At 45.0% G+C, this 12,825-nt stretch overlaps 2 protein-coding genes across 2 annotated transcripts; both read left to right on the top strand.

Moving 5' to 3' along the window:
* Window positions 1-7,930: 7,930 nt before the first annotated feature.
* LOC117218272 (uncharacterized) lies at window positions 7,931-8,943 on the top strand. The gene is made up of 2 exons (XM_076525964.1): window positions 7,931-8,188; window positions 8,287-8,943. The coding sequence occupies exons 1-2, from the start codon at window positions 7,931-7,933 to the stop codon at window positions 8,941-8,943; spliced, it is 915 nt and encodes a 304-aa protein (XP_076382079.1).
* An 80-nt stretch (window positions 8,944-9,023) lies between these two features.
* LOC117218271 (uncharacterized) lies at window positions 9,024-12,262 on the top strand. Its single transcript, XM_076525962.1, has 3 exons — window positions 9,024-10,423; window positions 10,655-10,953; window positions 12,120-12,262. Exons 1-3 carry the CDS (start codon window positions 9,024-9,026, stop codon window positions 12,260-12,262), a joined length of 1,842 nt encoding a protein of 613 aa, XP_076382077.1.
* The last annotated feature ends 563 nt before the right edge of the window (window positions 12,263-12,825 follow it).

The following is a 12,825-nucleotide window of genomic DNA, read 5'->3' as shown; positions in this document are numbered from 1 at the left end:
ATCATGTCCAGAAACTTACATTGAAACAGTGATCTTTTTACAAGTATGGCGTTTATAGAGGAGATACAAATTTATGCAAAATATAATAGTAGGTATAAAAAATAATTTTACAGTTTTTTGCGTTAGTTTATCCTGTGGTTTTGATAGTATAAGAAATCGAAAGTAATGTTCTTTTTGAGATATTAATATGTGTTCGAGAGCGTGCGAAGTCGAATGTAGCGGGCGATTTAAAGTCGTGCCAGCACAACACGCACCGAACGAAAAGACCGCCCCTCGCTCCGCGTCACCCACATGACGTCCATCTATTATGAAACAACGTATGTACGAGTATCAAAACGCACACGGACCCCGCGATCGTATTATTATGAACAGATATCTTCGACGTGGGCATGGCAACTAGCTCGAGCTGCTTCGAAAAACGCCAAATCCAACGCTCGTTAGTTCGATTGTCGCCAACATCGCGGGTCAAAACCTTGACAACCATTGAACATATCGCATCATCGCAATAGTTGTAATTTTAAAACTTGACTTGTACCATTGGAGTGTACGAATTAAAAATGCGTATCGTTGAATCAACATCCATTTTTCTACATCCTCTGCTGAATGCCTCTTTGTTCTTTTTTTTTCAATATATAATATTGAAGGATATATAAAGGATTAAGTGCCAGGGAGTGCCTAAACTAAAGATATCTAGCTATCTTCACAAAGTGAGCTGTGATGCAGTATGCACATTAACTTTTATTTAAAAGTTAAACTATTGTAATTAACTGAGAGTAAGACGAATTCAACGATATAAATATTATGCTTATTAGACTTATAATGCTGTAATCTTGGTGCGGCAATCGAGCCAAATACTTCACTCTCAGCGTCGTGTAATTTCTCATTTTAAACATGCTCCGAGAAATTTTAGAAAAGCAAAATCTTCAATCCTTTGTTTTTGAAGATGCAATTAGTAGACTCGACTCGTTGTGGAATTCGATGTCAGTTACACATTCGCTAGAAAGGATTATCTGCTAGGCTCGGAACTTAAATGCCTACCAAAATGATAGAGTTTCCCTGGAAAACAGCGATTCTAAGAGTTCGGTAGTTAGTAGAAACAAATTACAATGTCACGTGACTAATATATTCATTTTATATGTATTTCTTTATTAGAATTACAGAAGTGTATCTTTATCTAGTGTTTGGGATTGGCTACACGGGTCGATGGACAACCATAGAGATGGCCACAGATTTCGGTGAGAACATAAATAAACGATGATCGGGTGAAATGGCCGGACACGGTGCGAATAGCTGTGTCGAATTCCCTCTGTAATCTGTTCTCCCTGTAGTGGATCTCTGAGGACTAGGAATTGAGAGGCATTGGCCCACAGAATCACTAACTCCTCGATGCAGCAGCCACGGAGGGTGTTCAGTGGCACGTCAACCATTCCTCTGCTTTATTTTTTGTTAATTATTTTAATTTATCCGCGGCAATGACGGAGATAGGCGATCTCACTTCCTTACGTACAGGCAAATATATACCGTACCTCTCTCGCGCGTTCGCAACAAGGAAGGTGTTTTCTCGCTACTGCTAATTTGGGTATGTCGAAGTATCGTTACATGTTATTAATCATTCTTGTTAATCTTATTAAGTTTATTGTTGCTTATTTACATTGTTAAATTACAGTTGCTGTCGATTAAATAGTGTACAGTTACTTTAACTCTTCAACCTTATAATCCTTTCGCGACACGAACAACTCCGCTTCGTGCAGTTTCAAACATCATGCATAAAATTTAAGGGAAAAATTAAGCTATATCCCAAAATGATACAACGTAACTTAGGGTATAATTATGCTACGATGTTGGCAGCACTATTGAATACCTCTATTAATATAAATGGCAATTCTGAAGCAAAAATCTGTTAGATGTTTATCGTTGACACTCAGTCGAAACTATATAGTTAAAATAAACTATCAAAATGGGGGAAAGCAGCAATGCTTGACAACTTCAAAAAAGAGGAAATTACTGTATTCCTTGAAACCCGCATATCGTTATGAGAAGTTACAGAGAAACTAAAGCTTTCTTGATATAGTATCTCTAATTTTGAAGCGTTAAATGAGAATTATGAAGGCAATCAAAAGTATGTACCCCCTATTAAATACTCGTTAAAAAAGAAGAATTTTTGAAGCAATAAGTAAGCTACAATTCCTGCCAATATCGTAGCATGATTAGGATAGTTACTATCTTTTGTTTTTTTAAATTTTATACTGGAGAAAGTCTTTTGTTTTGCTTTATTTACAACGAAATACGTATTAAATAAATACAGTGGGTTCCAAAAATGTCTGACAATCTGAAAATGGAGAGTACCTGAATTTTAGTGAAATTGCAATTTGTTTATGAGTTATTATCGGAAAACAGTGATCAACGAGATGCGAGCATGTGAACCGCAACGTGGTCGTTCGATCGAGTGCAACATGCTTCGACCGCGAAGTGTGACAGAAGAAGGGGGCTTCGGACCGCGTTCGAATCAATGAACAAGTCATGGAGAATGCTATTTTCTAAATATTTCTACTGCGTGACAGTGATAATTTTAAGAAACACGCCGTTTATCCTTATTTCAGAATGTCTGAAAAATAGTTACTAACGTTTTGGACCCGAATTAATAAGTAGTTTAACCGTGACTACCGTTTTAATTTTCTGGTGTGCATGACATCTCATGTGTACCATATCAAATTTTTGTGCGATATATACAGAAAACTACGTAAATGATATTTTAATTTAAATACTTCCGTGTCAGAACAAAGTTCAGCGAACGATTTGCAAAGCTAATTTGATGATAAATAATCGCGTTAAAGAACATGTAGAATATCTTTGTTTAAGAATTCTAAAGAATATCATTAACAGTAAACTCTCCCATTTAGTTGAGGATGCATTTGCAGCTCGGAATTGTGGGCAACGATATCGATGCACTGACTGACTACGTTTAATGCGCAGCTGATCCCAGACTGACGGCAGCAGCGTTCAAGGGATACTATTGATATGCTTACTGCGAAATTCACATTCACTGCTCTGTCACCTTCTTCTGCCATGCGTGCCATATATTTTCACAAGATGTACTTGCATCACTCCTCCCGGCGGCCACCTTAAATATCGGACCCGCTTTTCCAGGTCCGCTAGAAACAATTGATGCACCCATATGAACTCGTACGGGTGCATCAAATTGTCCTGCAAAATTCCCCACCCATCCCTCCCAACTCCCATCCTTCCTCCTAGGTCTTCGCTTAGTGGACGCGAGGCGTCGCGTCACGAGTTCGCCTCCCCGTGGTTCCCCGTGGGCGCTAGCGAAAGGAGGGTAAAACCAGAATTTCGCTAGCGACTAAAGAACTCGTCCATTGCAAACGGCTCAATGGCACGTGCGGATTTTTCCTTGGCCCCTCTCCTTGACAGTGGTTGGACTGGGGGTAGATGGCCGCTTAGCTGTGTATGCCCGTAAGGGCGAGGAAACATATCCGCGTCACCCTCGCGGTGACCGGATTCACACTAGATGTCCTGCAAAATTCGGTGCACCAACGAACAGTTAACGCTGGAAAAAAATATAAAAGTGCATAAATATTTACAATTAAAGGACTTTATTTTTATGTTCCTAAAAAGCACAGTGGTTATTTTAATGATGTCTTACCCTGCACGGCGACTGACATTGCATGCACTTTCGATGACGTCCTCCTCATACGCGGCACGAACCACGTTCTCTGTTGCCATGGTTCTTCGAGAACGTGGCCGACCAACTTCACACCCGATTGTTCGGAGCTCGCCGATTGAATAAAAACGTTTTACGATGTTATTTACCATATACCGCAACGGTGTGACAATTTGCGAATAACCCGCGCGTAATGTCTCTATTGTTTGGAGCGTACTTCCGACAGATCGAGCATATACCCACATGATGTTGAAATCCTCTTGCACATAACAACTATACGCTACACAACTATATACGACGATGTGACACGGGTCACGATCTTCGCCTGATTAAATCTGTGTGGAACGGAACGAATTTTCGAATGTGAAAATTGTATCCTTCCCGAGTGGCGTGCGTGAGTCTCAAGGAACGGTCGTAAAAGACGAAGTCCAGATCATGGACCCAGTCGCTTGAAGAAAGAAAGTGCTGTTTTCTTTGAGATAGTTTTCTTCTTCGGATTTTTAAGATGGAAAATTTCTCTCTCATTAGCAAAGTTAGAAACTCGTCGTCTGGGGCAAGTCAAAATCCTGTTTCACATTTTATGTCGGAGCGTTTTGCATCGTGTAGAATGTGTGAAGAATGAATCGAGGAAGACCTTGAGTTTGACAGTGTTTCGAGCAGCGTTTAAACAATAGCGTAAAGCAAATTCAATCAATCTCTGCTCTACTCGAGGAAAATGGGCCGAGTGAGGATGCCAAGGACTTTTCGATGTGGATCTCTCGACGCCTGGAATGCGTTATGTGCATACAATAAAAAGCACACATTCTGTTTTCGAATCGTGGAACTTGAGAGATCGATCCAGGAATTTTGGTAAAGTGATGCGAAAACATTAAAATATGCTGACTACACGCAAAAGTTTTTGCGCAAACAGTCCGGACCGCATTGTGTTAACAGGAGACAACTGATCTGGGACACAGCATGTTCCGTCCCTCAACGGAATTTTCGTGCTGCGTCCTACTAGTCACTCAGTCATACGCCATTATTCAGCAACTCTCGGCTAGTCTCGTCAGTAATCGTCAGTTACTCTCGCTAGTCAGTGATATCCATTCGGCTAGTCAGTTAAACTCAGTCATTCTCGCACTGTCCGTTTCGATCAAGTTCTGAATCGCAGTCATTCTGCATTAGTTTAATTCAGTAGACTCCTGCTCACAATAGTCTACTAGTCATTCAGTCTTCTCTTCTGTTATTTAGTGCCACTCAAAGGCACGCGCTGTCCATTTCAATGAAGTTCTGAATCATAGTCAACCCAACTTCAGTCAGCTTCAGTAGATTCCAGCTCACGCTAGTCTACTATACTCATAATCCTTTCAGACAGTCTCGTCTTCAGTAGACTTCAGCTCATGCTAGTCTACTACTCAGTCCGTCAACTTCAGTAGACTCCTCCAACTCACGCTAGTCTACTACTCTCACAACTCTTCAACTTTAGTCGACTCAAGCTTACGCTAGTCGCTACACCGTTTCAATCGAGTTCTGAATTGCAATCAGTCTGCTTCAGTCAATCTTAGTCTTCTAATCAACCGTCCATTGTAGTCTTTGAATCTTAGACCATTGAATTGAGTGCTTTATAGTGCTTCAATTCGACCTTCACGGTTAAGACTCGCCAAAACAGCTGTTTATCTTTAATTAGACGAACAGCGATACTAATCAGTTCCGTTGCTTAGCGTAATCGGTCTTACAATCCGAGAGATTTTGTAATCGCGGAGTTTTAGTATCGGGTTCACTCGCTATGCACCCTACATATTTTTGGTCCTTCGAGCCGGATTGGAAATCCGACATATTTTTATCTTTCCACCCGGATAGGGAATCCTACATATTTTTATCTTTCAATCCGAATAGGGAATCCTACAAATTTTTTATCCTTCGAGCCGGATTCACTTAACTGTGGATGACCTGTGAACGTGAATTCCACTTCAACAGCGGCAATAGTTTTCGTACTAGTGATTCATCATCTCAAGTCATCATGGCCACAGAAGGTACACAACACGTGAAAATTCTCAACAGAAAGAGAGCTGGGATCAAAACCCAGTTGACGCTGTTCGAGAAATACCTGCAAGGTTTCCAGGAGGCTCCAAATAAAATTAAGGTTAACCTGCCGACTTCAGCGACTAAAGGAGGTCTATTCTGCATATGATGACATTCAGGCCGAATTGGAAGTACTCCAGGATGGCGTGGATCAAGAGGAAACTCGCTGCATTATGGAGGAACGATACATAGCTGCAATCGTAACAGCAGAAGAACTGACGTCAACATTTGGAGACACCGTTTCGAACGTCGCCATCGTTCAACGAGAGTCTCCAGCGTCTACTCAAAGTTCTGGGATGTTCGTCAAACAGCCCAAAGCTGATTTGCCACGCTTTGACGGCAAATTTGGAGATTGGCTGTCTTTCAGAGATAAGTTCTCATCCATGATAGACACCCAAGGCGGTCTCTCCAACGTGCAAAAACTTCAATACCTTCAATCAGCACTATCCGTTAAAGCATCCAGGGTCATCGAGGCAATGGCTACCACCGATGGCAACTATTCTCAAGCATGGAAATTGCTTGAATGTACATACCCGAACGAGAGACTCATAGTCACACGACATACCGATCTCTTGATTCAAACGGTTCCTGTCACCAAGGAAACTGCCGCCAATCTACGAGGGTTCGTAAACCATGTGCAACAGCACATACGACCCTCAAAACGCTCAAGGTCCCAGTCGAGCATTGGGACACCCTTCTTCTATCCATTCTGCTGCCCAAACTAGCTCAGCAGACAAGGATAGTCTTCAACGGCTCACTCAAGGACAATGAGCTACCCAAAGTCGAGACGCTGCTCAAATTCCTCACGCAACGGGCGAGGAGTTTGGAGACAACATGTGCCAATTCCGAAGCAGCTTCGACATCGCCGCCAAAAAAAGCTTCTCCGTCGCTTCCAAGGCGACAATTTCCAAAATCAAGGAATTTTCTGTCGCAAAGGAAGATGTTCACAACCAACGTTGAAACCTTCACGGCTGAGTGTCTTCACTGCAAACGCAGTGGACATACAATTCATCGCTGCGAAGGTTTTTACGCACTTTCTGTGAATGGACGCATCCAGGCGGCAAAGCGGGCATCGCTCTGCTCCAACTGCTTGCGAAAGGGACACACAGCAGAGCAGTGCAAGGCATCACTCTGCAGAATTTGTGATAAAAATCACAACACCCTGTTGCACGTTTCACGGAGGAAACCATCGCCGCCTCCAAAATCTACAAATGACGCACCAGCGGAATCATCGTCAAGGCCTTCTTGGCTGATCCCTTCGAAGACCCATGGGCGTACTTCGCTCTCTGCCCGATCAGCGCCCAACGAATTGATGACCACGGCCCTACTTAAGGTAAACGACAACCTCAACCAATCAATTTGTTGCAGAACGCTGTTGGACACATGATCAACAGCAAACTTTGTAACGGATCGGCTAGCATCAAGACTTCAGCTACGCAGAAGGAAATGTTCCACGTCCATCATGATTCTAAACAAAATCACAACGTCGAGCATCTCCACGGTCACGGCAACGATTCCATCGATGTACGGCGGATTCGAAAGAACTCTTGAATTTCTTGTCATCCCCTATATCTCGGGAAGGAGCCACAGCAGCACCTTGACCTCAACTATGTCAAGATTCCAGCGAACATTCAACTTGCTGATCCAGCCCCGGTCGACATGCTACTTGGGACTGGCCCAACGCTCTCATTATTTAGCGTAGGACAAATCAATCTTTCTCCTCGCAATGGACCTGATCTATACCTGCAGAAGACCCAATTAGGATGGGTGATTGGTGGCAGCGTTTGTTCTCCGACGAGCCGAGAACAACAGCAATCCACGTCTTCTGCAGATCATAACTCATTCACGCGATCCGGTGATGATTCAGCTTCTCCAACAAGCAGAGAAGTAGCAGATCCGCCAAACGATTCTATGCAGCCTCCAACCAGCCCAGAGGCTGCAACCGACTCAACACAGCCTTTGACAAACCGAGACCACATCTCGAAGATAACATCTTGTCATGTCACTCAAATTGAGTTCGACATCAAGAAATTTTTGGAGATCGAAGAGGGGCCGTCTAAACGGCATCTCTCCTCAGAGGAAATTGCCTGCGAAGAACATTTCCAGCAGCACGTCCAATGAGAACCGACCGGCAGATACATCGTGGCATTACCGTTTAAACGGAACAAGAAACTTCTGGGAAGATCCCGTTCCATGGCTCTGAAACGGTTCAATGCTCTCCAACGTCGTTTCAAACGAAATCTAGCATTTAAGGACCAGTACAGCCAGGTCATGCAGGGATACCTTGACCTCGGACACATGTCTGAAAACACCGATTCAACCGAGGACAATGGGTTCTTCTTACCTTACCACGCTCTAATGAAGGAAACCAGCATGACAACCAAACTGCGTGTGGTCTTCGATGGTTCGGCAAAAACCGACACTGGGATTTCGCTCAACGAAGTTCTCATGGTTGGACCAACCATGCAAGATACCTGTTCTCGCATATTCTTCGGTTTCGTCTACACAATTACGTCCTCACCGGAGATATCGAGAAGATGTATCGACAGTTCCTCATACGCAAAGAGGATCAACCATTTCAACGCGTCATGTGGACCAACCCAGCAGGTGAGGTGAAAACATTCAAATTAAACACCGTCACCTTCGGATTGTCTCCTGCTCCATTTCTGGCAACGCGATGTCTCCAACAACTCGCCAAAGACGAAGGACATCGATACAAGCATGCAGGACAAATTTTGAGACGCGACTTGTATGTTGACGAGCTGTTAACCAGAGCAGCCACCGTGGAAGATGCCATCAGAGTGCTAGACGAAATAATCGACTTGCTGCATCATGCAGGTCTTAACTTTCGTCAGTGGGCATCAGACTCTCCCACGCTTCTACAAGTGCTTCCGGAAGGCAGCGTCAAGCTCCAAGCTCATGACGACAAGGCGTTGAAGACTCTGGGCGTGGCTTGGAATTTTCCTCAAGATTCCATAGTCTATTCTGTACATCCTATCACCATCGATGCAAGGATTACAAAGAGAACTATTCTTTCGACAATTGCTAAAATCTTTGATCCTCTGGGTTTGCTTGGCCCAGCCATCATCACTGCCAAGCTTATCATGCAAAGATTGTGGCAACTGAAATTGGATTGGGATGTGAATCCATACCCCTCATCATCCACTCTACCTGGATCAATTATTGCACACAACTCAACCTACTGAATAATTTGGCCTTCGAACGAAGAATTCTCCTCGCGGATGCCGCAAACATCCAAATTCATGGATTTTGAGATGTCAGCGAGATGAGTTATGGAGCTTGCATTTATCTGCGATCCAGCAACATCAATGGCCAAGTTCAGCCGAGACTGTTGTGTGCAAAATCACGAGTAGCTCCTCTCAAATCCATGACACTACCACGTCTTGAGCTCTACGGAGCACAATTACTGGCCAAATTGTACGAAACGATCCTTCATTCCATGCACGTGGAAATCGACCAAACAGTCTTCTGGACCGATTCAACCATCACGTTATACTGGATCAATTCCTCCCCACATCTGTTAAAGACATTTGTCGCGAATCGAGTTTCCGACATACAGACGAAAACCTCCATCAACATGTGGAGACACGTTCCATCCGAAGACAATCCAGTCGATTATTTATCGCGTGGCCAACTACCGGCTGAGTTGATGAAGAACTCGACAAAATGGTCCATTATGGCTCATGCAATGGGACATCTCTGGCCTCAATTCAATCTTCCATCATTGGACATCGTGCCAGAAACAAAAAGCAAGACATGTTTACTTACAACAACAACACTTTCATTCGAATTGCTTCAACGATATTCCTCGATCATCAAACTTCAACGAATCATAGCATATTTTCTTCGATTCAAGCTGAACAACCAATTCAAGGGATCTGTTTCATCCGACGAATTAAACGCTGCTAACAAGACCATCCTTCACCTGGTTCAAAGAGAATGCTTCGCTGACGAGATACAAGATCTATCTCAAGGCCGCAGAGTTCACCGCAACAGCAAACTCACTACTCTGGACTCGTTCCTCGATCGAGACGGCATCATAAGAGCAGGAGGACGTCTGAAGCATGCGAACATTCCCTATTCGCAACAACATCCAATCATACTTTCAAGGTCACATCATATCACAACTCTGATACTTCGAAACGAGCATGTTCGGAACATGCATGCTGGAGTACGAGCTACTCTGTACAGTGCACGTCAACGATACTGGCCCCTCGATGGTCGGAATCAAGCACGCAGAGTCATCCGCCAGTGTATTAGACGTTTCCGTGCAAATCCACCAAAAACAGAGTACATGACGGGAAGGGCTCGAGTTAATGAAGATCGACACTTCAACAACATAGGAGTTGACTATTGCGATCCCTTCTACATCAAAGAAAAGAAGTTCCGCAATAAAACTCGGGTTAAAGTGTACGTTGCTGTTTTCGTATGTCTCGCTGTGAAGACAGTTCACATGGAGTTGGTCAGCGATATGACCACCGAAGGATTTCTGGCAGCTCTACGCCGTTTCATTGCTCGACGAGGGAAACGCAGCTCCATCCACTCAGACGATGGAAAGAATTTTGTTGGAGCAAATAGCGAACTCGACGAAATTCATCGGCTGATCAACTCTCAAGAGCATAATCAGAAGGTGAATGCCTATCTAAGCACCGAAGGGATCAGATGGCATTTTATCCCGCCACGGTCACCACACTTCGGAGGCTTATGGGAAGCGACAGTGAAATCTTTTAAACACCACATCAGACGAGTCATAGTGAATGAATTGCTCACTTTCGAAGAATTCAACACCTTCATTGTCGAAATTGAAACCATTCTGAATTCACGCCCCCCTCACTCCGCTATCTTCTGATCCCAACGGCTTTGCGCTCTAACGCCAGGATATTTTTTAATCGGCAGTACACTAAACACTGTTCCCGAGGTTGATTTCAGCAGCACTCCTTCCAACAAACTCTCCATCTGGCATCATCTCCTTAAAATTAAAAGAGATTTTTGGACCAGATGGAACAAAGAGTACCTGAACGAGCTCAACATCCGCCACAAATGGGCCAGCGGCAACCATGGAATCGAGAAAGGAACTCTTATCATCATCAAGGAAGACAACCTATCACCCATGCAGTGGTCCCTTGGACGGGTTATCGAAGTCCACCCTGGCACAGATGACATCATCCGAGCAGTTACAATTCAAACTCCTCAAGGCATCATCAAACGAAACATACGACAACTTGCGCCTTTACCAGTCGATGCGAACAAGAATGAGTCAAATTGATCGGTACCCTATCAACGGGGGGAGCATGTTCCGCCCTTCGACGGAATTTTCGTGCTGCATCCGCCTAACTTTCTGCGGGACGAATTACCTTTTCCTTTTATCCCTAAAAAACATTTATTGGCGGGGAATCTTCGGCTCACCGAGACAAATTAACAGTCCTTCAACGAACGACGTACAATCAACAAAAGGTCACGTTCGTTAGGCTTTCAATTTCGTAGAGCCATAGCCTTCTTCATTGCAGTTTCTAAGTTTATGATTTTGAGGGCTCAGAAAAGCTAAACTGAAAAATATCGACTGTCCCGTTGACTGACTCGGGTCTCTTATTTATATTACGTCCCCCAAAAAGGCCACGCCTGTTTTGGGGGACTCGCTGTCTTCTTTTACCCCCGTTTAGTTTGGCGGGGGAGACAGCCATCGATGAACCCTCGCTGTAGGGGTGCGCTGGCCGTTCGGCCAGGCAGCGGTACGCGGCCGGCGGCTTCCTCCGCGACCAGGCATGCAGTACATCTGGCAGTGATAAAAAATAAAGAAACAAAGGAATTTCCGGTTCTTGCAAACGTCAAGGACGTTTTCTCTCCGTCGACCCCTTGACATCTGCAAGCGGACAGTTTTATGGTTATTACGGTCGCCGACCGTGTGCCGCTACAATTTTTTCGAGCCGTCTTCTTTCCGGCAATAAAGTCATTTCTGCACTTTTGAATAATGCACACCTTCATCGGCAGCATTTTTTATAACAGGGTCGCTAGCACGCACCGCTTCGGTCGCCCGTCTAGGGTTTCTTGCTACCTGCGGCACTGCGTGCTACGTCACTTTTACATCCCCTTCCATCGCGTCACTGGCCTACAAATTTCGAGTCTTCTGTCCACGAACCGGTATAAAAACTCGAAACCGATTCTTTTCTTAGTCATTTGTCAGTTCATAATCAGCCGTCATTTTGTCATTTGTCAGTTCATTCGTCATCGGTCATTAGTCATTCGTCAGTCACTGTCAGTTAAACTCAGTCATTCTTGCTCGGTCTCTAGTCCGCGACTCTATTTCATCAGACACGCGCTGTTCATTCCAACTAAGTTCTGAATCGCAGTCAATCTGCTTCAGTCAACTTCAGCAGACTCCAGCTCACGCTAGTCTACTACACTCAACACTTCAACTTCACTAGACTCCAGCTCACGCTAGTCTACTATTCAGTTAGTCAGTCAACCCAGCTTCAGTCAACTACAGTAGACTCTAGCCCATGCTAGTCTTTTTTTTTTATCGTGGGGGAAATCTGCTGGCCAGACACCCCCATCCCGCCCGGGGGGCGGGACGGGGGTAGTGCGAGGTTTGACCCGCTAAAACCCCCACGGCGGCCTAGGGCGCTGGCGATTACTGGGGGAGCCACGGGAACTCTTAACGAACACAACCGCGGCTCCCCCTCGCCTGGCCGGCCACCAGGATGGAATGGCGGTGGCGGGCCGCGTTCCGGGGGGAGATTTATCCTCCCCCATCAATAATCTTGGTTCGGCGGTGCGGGGGACCGCTCCCCCGCTCACGGCGACCCCGCTCGGCAGCCTCCTTCTGCAACATTACCTGTTCAGAGAAGGCGATGGCTGCCGCCCATTTTCTCGGGCTCTCCAGCATGGCCCCAACTAAGCTGGAGAGAGCGAGGTGGCGACCAACTTCCCTTCTTAGGACTCGGCGCAGCACCGAAAAGGCGGGGCATACCTCCAGTGTATGCTGCGCCGAGTCCTCCTCCGCGCCACAGTGGTAGCACACCGTCGTCGCTTCCCGACCGATGCGACACAGGTAGACACCGAAGCAGCCA

Source organism: Megalopta genalis, chromosome 13, assembly GCF_051020955.1.
Source record: "Megalopta genalis isolate 19385.01 chromosome 13, iyMegGena1_principal, whole genome shotgun sequence".
In the NCBI taxonomy this organism is placed as follows: domain Eukaryota; kingdom Metazoa; phylum Arthropoda; class Insecta; order Hymenoptera; family Halictidae; genus Megalopta; species Megalopta genalis.
The sequence above is the reverse complement of the archived record's forward strand: the minus strand, read 5'-3'. Positions and strand labels throughout refer to the sequence as shown.